The 19,129-nt window shown below is 32.7% G+C and overlaps 3 protein-coding genes across 8 annotated transcripts; 2 read left to right on the top strand and 1 right to left on the bottom strand.

Moving 5' to 3' along the window:
* The first annotated feature begins 3,246 nt into the window (after positions 1-3,246).
* LOC121214420 (receptor like protein 21-like) lies at positions 3,247-4,560 on the top strand. The gene has a single exon (XM_041088041.1). It carries the CDS (start codon positions 3,259-3,261, stop codon positions 4,447-4,449), a length of 1,191 nt encoding a protein of 396 aa, XP_040943975.1. The 5' UTR covers positions 3,247-3,258; the 3' UTR covers positions 4,450-4,560.
* A 793-nt stretch (positions 4,561-5,353) lies between these two features.
* LOC107934486 (UV radiation resistance-associated gene protein) lies at positions 5,354-11,788 on the bottom strand. Of its 2 annotated transcripts, none has more exons than XM_016866928.2 (6): positions 11,302-11,788; positions 9,607-9,813; positions 9,090-9,270; positions 7,697-7,845; positions 7,210-7,437; positions 5,354-5,675 (listed from the first exon to the last, which is right to left on the bottom strand). In XM_016866928.2, the coding sequence occupies exons 1-6, from the start codon at positions 11,500-11,502 to the stop codon at positions 5,559-5,561; spliced, it is 1,083 nt and encodes a 360-aa protein (XP_016722417.1). In that variant the 5' UTR covers positions 11,503-11,788; the 3' UTR covers positions 5,354-5,558. The 2 variants fall into 2 exon arrangements, with proteins under 2 accessions (XP_016722417.1, XP_016722416.1); XM_016866927.2 differs by lacking the exon at positions 5,354-5,675 and adding an exon at positions 6,896-7,086.
* Positions 11,789-14,519: 2,731 nt separating this feature from the next.
* On the top strand, positions 14,520-19,120 carry LOC107934426 (pentatricopeptide repeat-containing protein At1g04840). Of its 5 annotated transcripts, none has more exons than XR_001693896.2 (5): positions 14,520-15,784; positions 15,865-16,401; positions 17,489-17,788; positions 18,459-18,729; positions 18,812-19,120. XR_001693896.2 is itself a non-coding variant. In XM_016866856.2 (3 exons), the coding sequence occupies exons 1-2, from the start codon at positions 14,557-14,559 to the stop codon at positions 16,695-16,697; spliced, it is 2,061 nt and encodes a 686-aa protein (XP_016722345.1). In that variant the 5' UTR covers positions 14,520-14,556; the 3' UTR covers positions 16,698-16,701; positions 17,477-17,604. The 5 variants fall into 5 exon arrangements, 1 of the variants encoding a protein (XP_016722345.1); XR_005910030.1 differs by having other exon boundaries at positions 15,865-16,701; positions 17,496-17,788; positions 18,828-19,120; XR_005910029.1 differs by having other exon boundaries at positions 15,865-16,701; positions 17,496-17,788.
* The last annotated feature ends 9 nt before the right edge of the window (positions 19,121-19,129 follow it).

The raw sequence follows: 19,129 nt of genomic DNA, 5'->3' as shown, positions 1-19,129 counted from the left end.
TTTATTTTATTTTCTTTTCTTTTCTTTTATCAAAAACAAAGGGAAGAAATTTACCTTCGGAGCCCATCGCGTCGCATCTCCGATCGGCGAAAGCGCGGCGGAGACCAGTTGCGGCGGTGGTGCAAAAAGGGGCCAAAAAAATGAAACCCTAACAGAGGGCGTTTTTTCTTTTTTTTATTTTTTTCTTTTACTCAATTTTCAAATGATTTTAGAGGAAGGAAATTGATTTAAATAACAGATCAAAATGGCGCCGTTTTCCCAGGCCTGACCTGCGCGGTGACCCGACCCGAAGGGGAGGATCCGCGCGCTCTGACGTCAGGTGGGGAATTTGCGCAGTTAGCCCCTCTCTTTTGCAGCACGTGTCAATTAAACCGTTTTTATTTGTTTTAAAATTTGGGCCGCGAATTTCATTTTTATTTCAATTTGATACCACATTGCGCAGCGTTTTGGAAGGGAAGGAATTATTTCCTTTTTAGTCCCCCATTATCGCTCGCGTGTTTGAATTGATTTTTTTTATTCTTTTTAAATTTGCCCCATTTTTTTCGTCTTTTGTTCAATTTAATCCACTTTTTTCTTTTTGAACTATTTTTATTTATTTATTTGTTTGTTTATTTATTTATTTATTTTCGTTAAAAAAACATTATTATTATATTATATATTATCCTTGTTACTATCATTATCTCTATGTTCATTCACATGCATTTTTTTATATAATATATATATGCATTTTCCTTATATAGTATTCACATATTATTTTCTTTATATAATATATATACATATATATGCATGTTTTACATTACGTGCCTACCTATATACTTTATACATGTGTTTTTTTTATTTTTTTCAACTTCTATATATATACTTTTATATTTTTAGTTTCAAATATTTTTCTTTACATTTGTAAATATGTATACGCATTTATATATATATATATATATATATTATACTTCCTAATTTTTTTTATACATACATATTCTAAAATATACATTCATTTCCTATAATATATACATTTTTCAAAAAATATTTTTTTACTATTCTATTTCATTTTTTTTGTATACATACTGTACATACATATAAGTATTTTTACATAATTTCGTACCTTACCAATGCACATATACTTATACCATTTTATTTTCTTTTGTAAATAGATGCACATATGCGTATTCTTATACTTTTGTCTTATTTTCATATATTTATGTATTCATGCATAGTTTTCGAGATTATTATAAGTCTTTCGCCTTACATATTTCATTTGTTTTTTACGTATGTTTGTTTGTATATGAGTGTTAAATGTGTGCATACTCATGTTTGCAGCTTTATCGTTATATTGTATTTGTATATGTTTGCAAATATGTATTCATATACGTTCTAAATTAAAGTTTTTGCTTCATATTATACATTAACTTTTGATATACCCCTTTTTGAAAATATATTATGGTTTTAACCGTACATCAAAGTTATTTTCTTGATTCGAAGGTTTTTTGTATATAAAAACAATACTCAAGGTTTTGGGATTTTCAAGGAAAATTGAGCCCTAACGTATTGGGTTCCGATTTTTTTTATTGATTTCAAATAATCAAGAATATTCTTTATTTTAAATACGAGCACCAAAAAATCAGTTTGGGAACTTAATTTGCCGTGCCCTAACGTATTGGGCGTGGCATGTTACCTTCTCGAAATGAAGATTTTCGCATAAAATAAAAGTGATATTCAAAGTTCGAGGATTATGAGGAATAGTACCCTAACGTATTGGGACTCGATTTCTTTACATGACTCGGACAATTGATTATCGTTTTTTTTTCTTTTCAAATTTCATCATTTAAGTTGATTTTAAAATCTTTTTAGCCTTCGACACTAAGACATCAAATAATTGATTTGGTACCGATTTTGGGCGTTACGAGGGTGCTAACCCTTCCTCGTGCGTAACTGACTCCCGAACTCGTTTTCTCGAAATTCGTAGACCAAAATAATTTTTGAGGTGAGCCGATCACACCTTAATAAAGGATCGGTGGCGACTCCAGTTTTTATTTTTAAGTCGACACTAAAATTTTTGTTTTCAAAAAAATGGTTTCGACAGCTTGGCGACTCCGCTGGGGACTTGAGAGTCGAGCCATAAATTGATTATATTTGTTTTTTTGTCGAAAATCAAAAGTTTTAAAAAATACATGAGTTCCCTTCGCATTTTTTTTATCTTGGTATGTTGGAAACTTTGCATTTGCATTGTGCATTTTACCTTTTAAGTGGGAGCGAGAAACTAGTCCTTCGTGAGGTTTTCACCTCCATGCAGGGTAGTGGACCGCTTTCGGGATACATCCGTACTTATGTCTTCGTGAAATTTTCATCTCCGTGCAGCCATAGGGAAATGTATCCCCCTGAACTGAACTCGATCTATATAAGCCTATAATGGGTGAAGATCGAGGAATCTGTTGGTTCGGGTGCCCTTACTCTAGAAACTAAGCCTCATATAGTGAGCCTTAGGAACTTGACCCAGGTAGAACTATCCCAAAACCCTAGTGGATTCCTGATTAAGTGTTTCTTGCTATTTTATGTTTGTTTATATCTCTATATGTGATACTGACTTGGGTTTCTTTTGTTTTGATTACATGACATCATGATTGCATAGCATTTCATCCTAAAAGGGTGTTAGTTCATATTCGGTTGCTAGATAGAAAGCTTATCATGGAAAAAGGGTTTCTTGATAAGGTGGAAGATAATGCGGCTGTCCAAACTTGGTCTGAGACAATACAACAAGAGAAAGGTGATAGTTTGGCCGAGGGGTATGTGTCAGAGTTGTGGGACTTCACTCGTGTTAGCGTGACTCAGAATAGCCTACAGGAACTAAAGGAAATTTGGGATCAGTGGAATGATGAGATTAAGCAACTCTTCTACTCTAGCTATGGAGACCTACCATACTTGCTCGACGTAAAGGTGGATAAGCGCCTGTTCCGTGCCTTAGCCCAATTTTGGAATTCTGTTTATTGTTGTTTCACCTTTGGAAGTGTTGATTTAGTGCCTACAGTGGAGGAATACACGGCATTGCTTCGTTGTTCAAAAATTCAAGTGGACAAAGCCTATTCAAGAGCTGCTAATGTTCCAACCTTTTTGAAGAAGTTGGCATCATTACTTAGGGAGATTAAAGTTCTAAGTGTTAGGGCAAAGCTTTATTTATAGACATTTTATGTAAAGAAATTTTTTCTCTAGTAAAGTTTTCTGAGTGGAATTGAATTTTAATTAACGCATTTTTTGGGGAGATTAGCTATGTCCAACAATAGTTTTGAGGGTTCTATTCCAATGGAATTTTGCAAGTTGAATAGGTTGGAATTTTTGGATCTTTCTCAAAATAATTTATCTGGCTCTATACCGTCATGTTTTAATCCACCATACATAGAGCATGTCCACCTCCACGGGAATAGACTGAGAGGCCCACTATCACTTGCTTTTTATAATAGCTCTTCGATAGTGACTTTAGATCTTAGAGGAAACAATTTGACAGGTAGTATTCCAAAATGGATTTACACGCTTTCTTCTTTGAGTGTTCTTCTCTTGAAAGATAATCATTTTCATGGTAAAGTTCCTGTTGAGTTATGCAAGTTGCATTCTTTAAGCATCATAGATCTTTCTCAAAATATGTTTTCTGGTCCTATACCTTCTTGTTTGGGAAATTTATCTCTTCCAATGCAAACGAACAAGATTCTAGAAACTGGGTTCTATGTGACATTTATAGAAGAGCATGAAACAACACCAATGGATTCTTACTATCCTGATAGCTACTTAGAAGAAGTAATAGAGTTCACAACAAAGAGTGGGCTCTTTTTGTACAAGGGCAACATCCTTTCATATATGACCGGGATTGATTTATCTTGCAACAACTTAACTGGTCATATCCCACCAGAATTAGGGAACTTGAGTGAAATCCATTCTTTAAACCTTTCACACAATAAGTTGACCGGAGTTATACCCTCGTCATTCTCAAAACTTCATCAAATTGAGAGTTTGGACCTTTCTTACAACAACTTGAGTGGTGAAATCCCCAATCCATTGGTGGAGTTGAACTCTTTGGAGGTTTTCAGCGTGGCATTTAACAACTTGTCAGGTAGTATTCCCGAACCAAAAGCTCAATTTGGGACCTTTATTGAAAATAGTTATGAGGGAAATCCGTTTCTTTGTGGAGTTATATTGCATAAAAGTTGTTCCAAAACCGATTCACCATCAACGATATCAACTGTATCAGAAGATAAAAGAGAAGATGGTTTGATAGATACTTATGATTTTTGTGTGAGCTTTTTGGTTTCTTATGTAGTTGTGTTGTTGACAATTTTTGTTGTCCTCTACATAAATCCATACTGGCGAAGAGCTTGGTTTTCTCTTGTTGGGAAATGCATTACCACCTGTCGCTACTCAAATGTGGGCAATTTTCTTACTTATCACATTTTCAAGCGATGTGTTTAGCTACTCAAATTGTGATTTGATTTCCACACCTAAATGTTTAATTATGCTAAGTTGAGCGATAATGAATATTTTGTTGATTTTTGCATTTTGAATAAAAGCTCTTTTATCTTATGGTTTTATCATTTTCAACCATCTATTTCTTTTTTTTCTGTGAAATTTAATGTAAAATCATAATCCATTATTATGTATATGCAATATCTCTTTAAATTAAATTAAATTAATTGCCAAGCGTTCACTAGTGCATACTAAAAAGAAAATCTAATGTAAAATTAAACCAAACATACTAGAAAATTGAATCTAAAACTGGAATATTTTAAAACCTCACAAACAATGCAATTCTTTATTCCTCTTTTCCTCTCAAGTTATTTTGTATCATGTTATATTTTACATAATTATTCGTATCATCAAATTTTTAAAAAAAATTAATATTTTGATATCATGTTCATATTATGCTTTAATTCACAATGTATTTTGTATAATATGTTATAACAATTTACATGTTAATAATTCTAACATTTATGTACAAAGAAATTAACATGTTTAATTTTAACATGTTAAAACAATTCACAATGTTCATAAATTTCTTTGTACATAAATTTACCGTAATATACATTACATGTTAATAATTCTTTGTACATAAATTTTAACATGTTCGTATATTTGAGTCATTATAATTTTATTATTTGTAATATGACATGTTTTACTTACCCTTAATATTGTGTCATGATAATTATAACTCGATTGGCAGTGTACCAAATATTTTTCTAATAAAAAATAGTATTTTATTCTATTTACCAAATCTTTATCAACTTTATTTTCTCACTAACAAAACATACATTCAAAGTTCAAATAAGTTCCACACCCATTTTTTTTACTGCAATACTCAAGAATATGCTCATCATCAGAAATCTGAAATATTCGACTCTAATTAACATTATGATTCTGTAAACAACAAAAAAGTGCGATACTTTTTTAAAGCTCTTTTTTTTTCTTTAATGAAATGGAATTGGTAAAAAATCCGCACGTGTCGTGTGTGAAGGTGGTCAGGTTGTCTATTCATACTGTAATAAGTAGCTAATTATAGTTGATCCTACAAAATCAAAATTAATTCAGGTATCTATATATTCTGAAGACTGGACAGACCTTAGAAGCTCCTTCAAATTTGCAAGAACATGTCGTGGTCCTAAACTCTTTACACCGATGAAATTCAAAAGTTGCTCTATATCCTGCAATCACAGTAAAGATTATGCAAGCTTTTCAGAACGAAAAACATAACAAGCAAAAGGCAATCAAAATACTGTGATCTCGATAATGTTCTTTGCCGAAAAGGAACATAAACATAACCTGAAAACATCAGTGAAGGCTCATCAGATTTGCTTAGCAACCTTACATACACATGTAAAAAGCTTTGCTTTTGGATGTAAGGTGTGACTATCATCACAGTCTTTCCTAATTAGCTGATAACCCTATATCTAACATTTATCAGGGCTAAGCAAATTAACATACATAATGTAAAGGAATTTGACCATAAGATCCAACAGAAAACTTAATAAAAGATAATCAACATATAAAGTTAAAAGGCAATGCAAACTTATTACAATGATGCAAGTGGATCAAAAGAAAGCACTCTATAAGGAATTTGCATTTAAGGCATTGTAAACAGAAAAAATAATAATAAAACTTTTTGGAAAGTATTTTCAAAGAGGAGACAAAAACAGGGTAGAAAAAATGTTTGGTCCTTCCTTTTTCTATTTCTATTGTGGTGAAAAAGCCTTTTTGGGTTAAAAGTGTTTTTACACTGCAGAAGTGTTTTTCCACTGCAGAAGTGATGAAGAACACATAGCTTTTGTAGTCAAAAACCTACTGCTTTTGGCTTTTGCATTTCGAAGTGAAAATTATAAAAATACTCTTAGATTAATTTATATTTTATATATTATTATATTAAATTGTTTAAATCTTATTTATTATTATATTTAATTTTTTTCAAAATATTTTATACATCATCAATTTTACAAATAATTTATATTAATTACTTAAAAGGTATTTAAAAGTTATATTTCATGTATCATTATATTAAATTGTTTAAATATCATATAACTTGACTAATTTTTTACTTTCTACCATCAGGTCTAAAAAAGACATTTTAACTTTCAACCACAATTTTTGGCAGCAATGAACAACACTAAAAACTAACAAACACACTTTTCCGCACCACATTTCAACAACACTTTTTTCTAAACGCACTTTTGAACTAGTCCTTAGTCTATCATGCATCAACTCTTCATTTTTCTTTAACTACCCATGTCCGACTTCGAACATGGATATGGAGATATGACCAAGTCACAGTGACATAGTTTTTAGTTATGGGGAATGGGATTCGAGTGCTGGACCTCCTTCTAGATGCATGGTGGGACTTCATCACATTTTTCAAATTTGTTGATAATCCTTCACCTAATCTGCCGGTGAAGTTTATAGATAGTCTTAAGTGTCTATCACAAGAACCTAGATATTGTAAATCCAATATCTTCCAAACAATTCAACCATGATATTAATGATGATGGAAGCAAGATTATCCACTATCAATGACATAAAATGAGCTGTAAATGCTGACGAACAAACATGCACTGTTTTTCCAACCTGTGGATTGAAGAGCATTGACAAGCTAACTTTGCAGACCATTTGAATCCAATACTATACATAAAAATGCCAAAGGAGAATAATTCATCTTGGAAAAAGAATTACTAATATGCAAAAGCTTACCTTGTTTAACAAGAACACAGCATATGCTGCTCTTGTCGTGTCTTGACCTTCTAAAAACAGCGGAAATTCTGCCAGCTTTACATTTGCTGAAAGTGTTGTATCCAATGACAAATCAGAAGATGCAGGGTCTATTGAAGACGCATGGTCATTAATATATGAGCGAGAACCACCCAAGCGCAGAGGATAACGCAAGGGAACTTGTAAATAGGATGCAATTAGTGAAACAGCCTGCAAATGATGAAATAACAGGAAACAAGAAACAATAATAGGTATGATTAAAATTATAGCCTCAGCATGAGAAACAAACAATCAAGATGCAGCCCACTATACCATATTACCATCCTAGCAATTAAAAATTACTACAGCATCTTCAAGCAACAAGGGATTGTAGGTGGTAGGTCAAAAAACTTGATATCCACAGCTTGATATTATCAGAAAAAACAAATTCAGTAATAAATGATAACTTCACAGAAGAAATAGGACGCACATGTGCAACATATCCCAAGGCAGTTGCAGATCTCTGAACCTCCTTTTTGTCAGTGAAAAAACTCATCTTTGTAAACGGAAGCAAGGTGAGATTCAGACCTAAAATTGTCAACGATCCTTGATTGACGGGCTTTGATGCAGAAGGATTCCCTAGTGAAGACAGGAACAAAGGAACTTCATATCAGTACATCACCAGACACCACCTCTTTGTGAAAGTCAAAACAAAATTCAAAAAATATAATCATGAAAGTAAGAGATATGTAAAAAGTTCATAATATTCAAGAGCAAAAAAAAATTGTTTTGATACGAGGAGAATTGAATAGTAGATTGCTAAAAGAGGAATAACTGAATACAACCATCATAACCAAAAGAAGAGTCAAGTGATAGGTAATGGTACTCCCTAAGCTGTTTAGGAATCATAAAAGACTTGTCCAGTTGACAAAAATAACTCATTTTATTCTCCCCTAGTAAAACATCATATTGGACCAACCATATTTGATATCAAAGGATATGGATATCCAGGCATGCCATTTATAGATATATTCCCAGTGTTGCAAGAAGGAATTGTTCAAGAGAAAGAAGCTGCTATTGTTGGTAAAGTTTTCCTCAAACCATTTTGGACATCCAAAATCTCAAGAACAAAAAAGAAAACGTAGGAGGAAATATAACAAGCATCACAACGGGTTCTCGATGATATAAGTGAGAGGATAAATGTTAATTAAGAATATAAAAATAAACCACAAACTAAACAGGAAAGACATGGATTTCAAAACGAGGAGACTGGCTGCTAATTAAAACCATATGCGGTGTTGCCTAGGGCGCAAGGCGCATTCTAGGTGCTAACCTTTATATTGCCTCAAGCACAAGAGCATTCTAGGTGCTAACCTTTATTTTGCCTCAAGCACAAGGCACAAAAGGAAGCGCTAGCCTGAGTGCAGTAAAGCGCAATACCTATATGTGAGAGTTTTTGCAAGTCTGTGTGTCTATAACATAAAAGTTTTAAGATATATAGCAAACTCTAAAGTGTGGTCTGGTTTATCCACAAAACTTGCAAAATTTTTATAGGTGAATGCTCAAATATTGAGAATTATAGAGTTTGATATTATCCCTTTCTTATTAGTAAAGGTGTATCAAATGAAAACAGTAAAAAATAAAATAAAATATAGAGAAATTCAACAAGGCAGGCTTTTTCTAATGCCCATTGCCTTACAAAAAAAGTGTGCCTAGGTGCACCAAGCATACGATTGATCAAATGGACCTCACCTGGAAGGGTCCAAGGCGTTTTGTTGTATAAAACTAAGGCGTAGGCATGCCTAGGCGCATGCCTTGACGACACTGACCATATGTTGGCTTTATTGCAAAGCATTAGCAATCCAAAACTACTAGCACATTACCTAATCTACTACTGCTAGAATAGGACTCAAGTTCTTGCTCCTGTGCAGGTCCAACCAAGATCTTTACAGGATACAATAATGAAACTTGTGATATCATATATTGTTGCCTTGCTCGAAGCTTCCTTTGCACATTTTTAAGTTTAACACAACCCCTTTCTTCAGTGAGTAATCTATTTGCTTCCTGTGATAAAAACAACATATAATCAATCATGCCACGCATGCAAGACTACCAACCAACTATCTAATAAAAGAGACAAAGAAGTAGGAGAGCAAGAAGGGGATAACCCTTGACTATGCAAAGGAATTCATAGAATGAGAATCATCTCATCTAAGCCCCTCAACCACCTTCACAGGGGGTAGAGGTGCAAAGAGAGAGGTCTTATTGATCCGAGAGGAGAATATATAACATCTAAAGCTGAATAAGAAGAAACCTTCAAATATATCATAAATTCAGAATTCATGATAATATAAAAATGAAATTCCAAAGCTAATTTAAGCTAGAATAAAAATGCTTCACCTGTAATCGCTTCCTTGCTACAGAAAGAGAGGTACCAGCAACCAACAATGATCTTACTTCAGTACTAAGCATTTCCTCCTGTTTTTTAGCATCCTCTGTTGCAACTTTGCAACGAGTTGACATGTTTGCCATAACAACTTTCCTTGCCTCTAGTCTCTCACGCATTTCCTCAAGCTCGTTCAGTTTATTCAAAGACTCATTTTTTACCTGCACAGCATGTTCCCACCCATTAATCAGTGGGCCAATTAATTAGGTCACAGAAGACAAAACTAAATTATCACTCACCAGGTCCCCTTGAAGTGTCATATGGCTTTAACAATTCAACGTGCAATATCTAGTAAAAGTAAAATAAACATAGAAGAATGCAAATGCAATTCTTAAACACCTTTAAATGGACAACATGAAACAGTTTAAGAGCCCTATAAAACAGAAAAGTGGAAAAAAAATCTGAAAAGGAAAAAAAAATGAATTGAAACAATAAATCCATCTGGTACAAACAGCAACAAATCTCGAAATAAGCTTTGGCTTTAGCCCATTAAAGCCCGGGCATCCGGCCAAATAAACAGTGACTGCCATGTCAACTTTTTGAGACAGTAGAAAAGAGCTCAAAAATCTCAATTTCCAAAAATAAGGACATAAGAAGGAAAAAAATGTACTTATTCTTACAGTAGAAGAGCAAAATGAAACTAAATGAAGGATAAGGGAACTGATGCGAATTGACATTGTTATTTTTGGGACTAAAAAGAATACGCAGATTGAATATTTAAGATTTTGTAAGGGAAAAGTTCCATTCACCAACACAATTATCATCGCCCTTTATCCCAGTAAAGCTTAATTGACAATTTTTCTATCTCGTGTTCTTGCTAAAGCATTTGAGCAACCCAACAGAAATCATTATATTTCAAACTGAAATGATTGGCTTTATCAATTTCACAACCTATACCGCCCAACCTAGTAAGTAATTTAGGTGCAGACACCAGAAATCTATTTTCTTTGCACTCTACAACTAAATAGCATACCACTTATCAATCAAACACAGCTGAAAACTTCAGTGAGGGAACATTATGTAAAATGAAAAAACTATAACTTCAACTTGATTCATAGCTCGGCAAGTTCAGGTAATTGGGACTTCTACCAAGATGATCCAGTTCGATGTGAAACAGTGATCCATATCACGCATATCGGTTCCCGGAACAAGAGGTAAAACCAGCAAATTAGGTAAACAATGATCCTACTATATTTCAGAATAGCAACATTGAGCATGAAAGCTAAAATTATAGCATATTATGGGTCCTTGCTCTCTACAACTACATATAAAATTACTAAACAATATTACTACATTAAGGATCCAGAAAAACTTTGTTTCAATTGTTGATCACTTGATCCAACTATTTTAGAAAGTTTATTCTTCTTTTTCCTTTCCCTTATTTTCTAAATCAGGAAAAACAGTAGCATATAAATTGGATTACTACTCCAAGTTTCTGAAATTTCAACAATATCCCTTTTACCTTTTCACTCAAGTCATTACCCCCCAATTAACAAATATATTCCCAGTTTCCCTTTCCCTTCAAACACCCCCTTTTTTTCCTCTACCCAAATTCAGCTTATGTTCAAAAACCCAAAATTGGTTTGCTAAAATAACATAATTTTCAAACACAAAGATAACCTAATTTTAATCAGAAAAAAAAGCATTACCTGAATTAGTGACTGGAGTTTCTCTTGAAGACTTTGTTTCTTCTCATTAGCTTCCTTAAGGGCAGAAGTTAAACTCCACAATCTAGCTAGCTCGTTGTCGAAATCTTCCCATTCAATTAGTTGCACATTTTCATGTGCAGCATTGATTTTCTTCGGGTCGGTAATTAGGGTTTTGTCTCGGGCTTGTTCTCGATTTTCCATGAAATAATTGAAGAGGAAAGCTTTCGATTCTGTAAGTTTAAAAAGGGATCATAGATCGACCTCATGGTACTGGATCTCGCCCGGTTAGAGTGTTCTTTTTCACGCCGATCGAATCATTTTCTCGGGAAACTTTGCTAGCTAGGGGTAATTTTCTCGGGAAAATGGAGGGAAAAACAGTTTCGGGAGTTTTTATTTGGGGGAGTCTACGGTATAACGGAGAATGACAGGTGGCGGTTAACGGAGGAATCTCACGATTCATGTCATTTTCACTTTCCGATTTAGAAATTGCTTAAATACTTTTAAAAATAGATAATAAGATAAACTTTCTTTTTGAATAAGATAAACTTTCATTGAAAATAAATAAATAAAGCTAATAGAATTTTACACATTTATCATGTGTTTTAAATTTAATAAATTAAAAAATATTTGATGATTTTTAAGTTGGTAATTTTTTTTATAAAAATTTGGTAATTTCTTTGAAAGTTGATATAAAATGTATCACGACCCGACTTGAGATTTAATTTGTCCTCGTCAGAAGTCCGACCCAAACAAGGGAATATGACTTGCCACTCACCAATTTTTTAACCTTCCAACTTGCCAGCTTTATGGAGTAACTCGGCACCTTGCGACACTACTTAACATACCGTGAGATTTAAGTACAAATATCTCTAAGGGTATGTGTCAAGCTTAAGAGAAATAACATATTATTATACATATTATTTAGTTACCCCTAACATGTCACGTCAAAAAATCATACTATAAAAAATAGTCCTCACAAGATAGGATAGAAAAAAAAAAGTCATCAACAAAAGTAATTAAGTAACCTTTTTATAAAACAAAAAGATTTATTTTATTTTGAAGTAAATTAATTCTCTAACTTATATAAGAAATTAAGTAAAAACTTTTTAAATAATAAGACATAATTTCTCGAAAAAAATTAATCAAATGAGAGCTAATCAAAATAATTTATTTTTTGATCAATTTTACTTCAACTATTTATAAACACTTTTTAATCAATTTTCTTTTAACTCCCATTATAAATTTTATAAAAAGGATAATATATTAAAAATACCCTTAAATTATTAGATTTTGTATAAATAAACTCTTATTTTTTTTAGTTAAATAAACTCCTAAATTATTAATTTTAGTCATGAAAATGCTGATATAGAAGTATGAGAATAATTTATTAAATAAAAATTAATTATTTTAAAATATTTAAAATATTTATATACATAATAAACTTAATTAAATTCTTTAGAAAAAAATTTATATTCTTTTAAATTTTATGTTGATATATTATTTCTATTTGTCTAATAAAGTGCATAACGAGGCAATAACTTTTTTTTATGTATAAATTAAACAATACTACAACTTCCGAAGTTAATAAGATTATATCTATACTCACCATCACAATTAGAGACAGGGGTGAGTATTCGATCGAATTGAGTTAAAAAATTTTGAATTAGTCGAGTTAACAAATCTTATTTTAGCAATCGAAATCAATTTAAATTTATTTAAATCAAATCGAATCGAGTCAAAAAATTTCAAGTCGAATTAACGAATCCTATTATTTATACTCAATATTGCGTTTATATGGGCTGATTATTTAACTGGTAGAGGAAGTACAAGATTATTTAACTACATAAACAATATAATGGTTTTGCATTGTAACTTAATAGGTAAACATTTATCAAAACGAAATAGTTTTACCTTTTAAGTTAATGATTTTGACTTTTAACTTTAAAAAATATAAACATTTATCAATACGACGTAAATTTACATTTTCGTATTCGGATTTTCAAATAACTCGAAACGTGTAATTCATATTCGAGTTAAACCAAAAATTTTGATTTTTTTATTTAAGTTTATCTGAATAACTTGATTAAATCGAATAACTCGAATTGTTTAACTTGAAATTTGATTTTTTTATTGAATTTTTCAAATCAAATCAAAATTTACTCACCCTTAATTAGTCATCATAACTAAATTAAAGTTGCCCCATTATGCAATTGCAAGTCTTCAAAGCCTAAAAGTTGTAACAATTCAAAATTTCAATGGAAATTAAAATTAATATTTTTATCATATATTAGTCAAAGTTTATTGCATCAACAATAAGTTAAGATAAAAACCTCAAATTTTAAAATATTTTTACCTCAATATAAAATTTAAGAGCTTTCATGTATAAAAACTAAAGGTTAGAGCTTTCATGTTTAAGGGCTTATTTATACTTCATCTTTATAAAAAAACTTAAATAAAAGTTTAAATTATATAGTTAATCACTCAATTTTAGTAAATTTTCATTTTAGTCACTCGTTGTTAATTTGGCTAATGTAAATATTACATTACACTCATTTTAGTCACCTAATTTTCATAAGATAGAATTAATTTTATTTTTCGGTAAAAAAGAAAAGAAAAACTAAAAATTTTACAAGCAAGTACCTAGGTTTTTATAGAAAAAACTTGGAGTTTTATATGAAAAACCTACGTTTTTATTGGAATAGTCATTTTATCTTTTTTTATTTCATTTATTTTTTTCATTTATAAAATTAATTTTAGCTTTTTCAATGAAAAGAAAACCTAATTTTTTACAAGAAAATCATTTTATCTTTTTAATTTCTTTTACTTTCATATTTAGAATTAATTTTAATTTTTTTTCCAATAACAATGAAAAAAGACTTGGATTTTTACAATGAGTTTGTTGGGTTTCCACGGAGAATTGCTAGAGTTTTATGAATAACTCAATTCCTTAAAAAAATCTAAAAAAATTAGAAAACTAAGATTAATTAAAAAAAATGGAGCAAAATGAAAAATTACTAAAATTAGACGGCTAAAATGAATATACAATAGCATTTTCGTTAGCCAAATTAACATGTGATCAAAATGAAATATTATTAAAATTGAGTGATTAAAATAAAAAAGCTATTTAAAGAAAGTGATTTATTTTAAAAAATATATATTTTTTAGTGATGAAAATGAAGACTTACTATTTATTTACACACTGATTTTATGAGCAAATTCCCCAGCACAAAGCCCATTTTGACAATAACAGTTCAAATGAAAAGTCTTCGCTTACTCTTTGAACGAAACTCTTCTCCCGCTAAAACCACCTCTTCTTCCTCCAAATTCAAACGCCCAAAGCCTTCTTCCATCTCTAATGGCTCTGATTCATCACAATCATCATCATCTCAAGATCCCCTTAAAACCCATTTCTCCTCTCTCATCAAATCCACCGAAACCACCCTCCAACTCCGGCAAATCCACGCTCAAATCCTGCGCCGCCACCTCTCTTCCAGTGCCAATCTCACCACCCTCTTAATCTCCGTTTCTTCTTCCCTCAAATCCATACCTTACGCGCTCTCTATTTTCAACGATTCTCACCACAAAAGCTTATTCCTTTTCAATGCTTTGATTCGTGGCTTGACGGAGAATTCCCATTTCCAATCCTCAGTTTCACATTTTCTTCTCATGTTGAGACATAGAGTTCGCCCTGATAAACTTACATACCCTTTCGTGCTCAAGTCTGTTGCGGGATTGGGTCTTCGTTTCCTTGGTCTGATCCTTCATGGGAGAATCATAAAATGTGGGGTTGAGTTCGATTCGTTCGTTCGGGTTTCGTTAGTGGAAATGTATGTGAAGCTCGAGGAAATGGGTTTTGCGTTGCAAGTGTTTGATGAAAGTCCTGAGAGAAACAAGAGTGAGAGTATATTGTTGTGGAATGTGTTGATTAATGGGTGTTGTAAAGTGGGGAATTTGGAGAAAGCTATGGAGCTTTTCGAGGCTATGCCTGAAAGGAATATTGGGTCTTGGAATAGTTTTATAAATGGGCTAATGAAAAATGGGGATTTGAACAAAGCAATGCAGCTTTTTGATGAAATGAAGGAGAAGGATGTGGTTTCTTGGACTACAATTGTTAATGGGCTTTCACAGAATGGAGATCATCAGAAGGCGTTATCCATGTTCTTTAAGATGTTGGAGGTCGGTTTAAGGCCGAATGATCTTACTCTTGTTTCAGCTCTTTCCGCTTGCGCTAAAATTGGTGCACTTGAAGCTGGAGTCCGTATCCATAACTATTTTGTGGAAAATGGGCTTCGGTTGAATAAAGCAACTGCTGCTGCTTTGGTTGATATGTATGCAAAGTGTGGGAATATCCTGTCTGCTAGTAAGGTTTTTGAAGTAACAAAAGAGAAGGACATTCGTACCTGGAGTGTCATGATATGGGGTTGGGCAACCCATGGGTTTTATGGACAAGCTATCCGATGCTTCAAAAAGATGATGTTTTCAGGTGTGGACTTAGTAGTTTTCATTGAGCTCAACCCTTTATTCTAATCTTTCTGAATAAACTCAAGTTTGTCGTATTTGCAGGAATAAAACCCGATGCGGTGGTCTTTCTTGCCCTCCTGACTGCATGCTCACATTCTGGACAAGTAGATCTTGGGCTTAACTTCTTTGACAGCATGAGGTTTGATTACTCCATTGAGCCAACCATGAAGCATTATACGTTGGTCGTTGATTTGTTAGGCAGGGCAGGCCGACTGGATGAAGCAATGAAGTTCATACAAAGGATGCCTATAAGTCCTGATTTTGTGGCATGGGGAGCACTTTTTTGTGCTTGCAGAGCTCACAAAAATATTAAAATGGCAGAACTAGTGTCAGAAAAGCTCCTTCAGCTTGAACCTAAACATCCTGGGAGCTATGTTTTCTTGTCAAATGTTTATGCAGCAGTTGGTAGATGGGAAGATGTGGAGAGGGTAAGAATGTTGATGCAGAATCAAGCTGTTGGCAAAGATCCGGGGTGGAGTTATATTGAAGTCAATGGACAAGTGCATAGTTTTGTAGCTGGTGATCATGATCATAAGCGTGCAAGAGAAATATACTTGAAATTAGAGGAAATAGTGTCTGGTGCAAGAGAGCAAGGATATATGCCTGAAACTGGGTGGGTTCTTCATAATATTGAGGAAGAAGAGAAGGAAGATGCATTAGGAAGTCACAGTGAGAAATTGGCGCTTGCCTTTGCCTTAATGAACACTTCTCCGGGGACAACTATCAGGATAGTGAAGAACTTAAGAATATGTGGAGATTGCCATTCTTTGATGAAATGTGCTAGTAAGATGAGCCAAAGAGAAATCATATTGAGAGATATAAAGAGATTCCACCATTTCAAGTATGGGGTCTGCTCATGTGGAGATTATTGGTAAAATGGTAAGTAACAGCAACATTAATTTGCTTTGCTGTTAATAACACTTGATTAGTGCTTCTACTTGGTTTATTTAGAATAATGCTTTTAGTTAAAACATGGATGTAGCTACAGCAACACAAGTTTTTTTGTTTGATAATTGGTAGCAAGTACATTAAATTTCTCCAATGGACCTTTCTGCACATATATATTAAACTTGAAACTCATTAGTTAAGTTTGTACTTTATTTAGGTATCTAATTAACGTTGTTAGATTTTTTCAATTTCAACTTATCATCTTGTGCCACTTCTTCCTCTTCCCTTCAGTGAAATTTAGCACTTTAAAAGATGGGTTGCATTTTGCTCCCTCTGTCAAAAAAAATGGACAGATTAAGCTATACAAGTTAGATCAAAGAGCAAATAGGTCTTTTTGTTTAAAAATCCATCAATTTTTGTTGTTAAAAATCAATCCATTTACATCAACATAAAATATATAACTGTTCGGGTATCTCATCATCCATGTTAGTTTTTAGCAATACAAATGGATAGAATTTTTAACAAAAAAAACCAGTTTATTGTTTGATCTAACATACAATGACTAATTTGTCAATTTTTAAGTAAATAAAGCATAATGCTAATTGACTCTTAGTATAATATCTCTATGGTACTTTTATCAATACTATCTCTATTTATGAAATTAAAAATACTTAAATAATTAGATTTATTGTATATTGTGATAAAAAATTATGTAAGAAATGCATTTATTAAAAATCCATATAAAATCTAAATGATGATTGTAAAGTTAAATGTTCTGGTGCAAGAGAGCAAGGATATATGCCTGAAACTGGGTGGGTTCTTCATAATATTGAGGAAGAAGAGAAGGAAGATGCATTAGGAAGTCACAGTGAGAAATTGGCGCTTGCCTTTGCCTTAATGAACACTTCTCCGGGGACAACTATCAGGATAGTGAAGAACTTAAGAGTATGTGGAGATTGCCATTCTTTGATGAAATGTGCTAGTAAGATGAGCCAAAGAGAGATCATATTGAGAGATATAAAGAGATTCCACCATTTCAAGTATGGGGTCTGCTCATGTGGAGATTATTGGTAAAATGGTAAGTAACAGCAACATTAATTTGCTTTGCTGTTAATAACACATGATTAGTGTTTCTACTTGGTTTATTTAGAATAATGCTTTTAGTTAAAACATGGATGTAGCTACAGCAACACAAGTTTTTTTGTTTGATAATTGGTAGCAAGTACATTAAATTTCTCCAATGGACCTTTCTGCACATATGATATATGTCCCCATATAGAACTTGGTGCTCATGGTATTGCATGACACGTAGCCATAGGTTATTGGCTCTCTTGACTGGTATCTTACATTCCTCAAGGTCCAAAAGTTGTTCCTTTTTGTCTGAAGTCCAAACCTAAGAAAAGCATTGATGGGCCTTTAAAACTTTGCTCATTTCACTACATGAACTATTGGATGTTTTGTGTTCAAATTAGTTTATGCCAGTAGTGAAAGTACATCTCTTTCTCCTTATCCAGTTATTCTTTTCAGTTGTCATCATCTTTCTGTGTCTTGCCTTCTGAAGTGTTTAGATGACTGCATTTCTCAATATAATTTTCATTTGACCTAAATAGTTGAAATTAAAGTCCCTTATCATGCCATTCATTACTTTGCTTCTATATGGTAGTTATTCTTCAATGTCCATGAATTGACATATATCACTGGAAGCATAATCTTACTTCTAAGCATGGGATTGACCTTCTTTAATGCAGGTTCTTCTGTAAGACTCAAACCATAGATGGGCAAGGCTTGAGAAAATAAAGTTGTAAGTGTTGAACCAGGAAGGACGATGTTGGCCATGTTATAAACATTCCTCCAGAAAGACTAAACATCGAGGAAAAGGTTCAACCATGAGTGGCCCACTGAAACGTGCTTGGTCGAACACATGCCAATTATCAGCTACGTATCAAATCCCACAATTATAAATGTAGATTAGGTTCCATGCTCTGGTTAATCCATTAGATGACACGGTCCATTGAAAAGGTACTAAATTACTGATGTTTGGTCCATATATGAATCTGTTTATTTAATGGCCAGCATTAATTGTTAATTCTCTTGTTTGCAGGTGACTTTTCCTCTAGCATGCCTTATGGAAAGAAGTGTCAGTGACAACCTTTTAATCAACAGCAACTTACCCTACTAATGAGCATTTGGAGCATTTCATATCTTTGCTATGGTGAAATTGAAGCAATTCTTGGGTGGTTTTTTAAGGGGTTAAACAAGCTTTGTGAGACCCCAAAGTGAAGCACTGTATCTTCTAAGCTCATTTTTCTGTTCTTCTATTCTTGATTCATTTATTGAGGTATTTGCATGTATCTAATGTCAGTTACTAGAATTTATAACGAAATAGAAATAACAAAATGATTCAGTTTAATTCCCATTA

Source organism: Gossypium hirsutum, chromosome D02, assembly GCF_007990345.1.
Source record: "Gossypium hirsutum isolate 1008001.06 chromosome D02, Gossypium_hirsutum_v2.1, whole genome shotgun sequence".
Lineage (NCBI taxonomy): Eukaryota > Viridiplantae > Streptophyta > Magnoliopsida > Malvales > Malvaceae > Gossypium > Gossypium hirsutum.
Note: the sequence above shows the minus strand (reverse complement) of the source record. Positions and strands in the feature narration are given on the sequence as shown.

Bases quoted from the DNA above. Each gene is read 5' to 3' on its own strand.
- LOC121214420 (XM_041088041.1), top strand. From the start codon at position 3,259: ATGTCCAACAATAGTTTTGAGGGTTCTATTCCAATGGAATTTTGCAAG.
- LOC107934486 (XM_016866927.2), bottom strand. From the start codon at position 11,502: ATGGAAAATCGAGAACAAGCCCGAGACAAAACCCTAATTACCGACCCG. The intron at 7,438-7,696 runs GTGCGTCCTATT...CATCATTTGCAG, and splicing joins CCTTGGGATATGTTGCACAT to GCTGTTTCACTAATTGCATC. The intron at 7,087-7,209 runs GTAAGCTTTTGC...TTCAATCCACAG, and splicing joins CTGTGTTCTTGTTAAACAAG to GTTGGAAAAACAGTGCATGT.
- LOC107934426 (XM_016866856.2), top strand. From the start codon at position 14,557: ATGAAAAGTCTTCGCTTACTCTTTGAACGAAACTCTTCTCCCGCTAAA. The intron at 15,785-15,864 runs GTGTGGACTTAG...TCGTATTTGCAG, and splicing joins CAAAAAGATGATGTTTTCAG to GAATAAAACCCGATGCGGTG.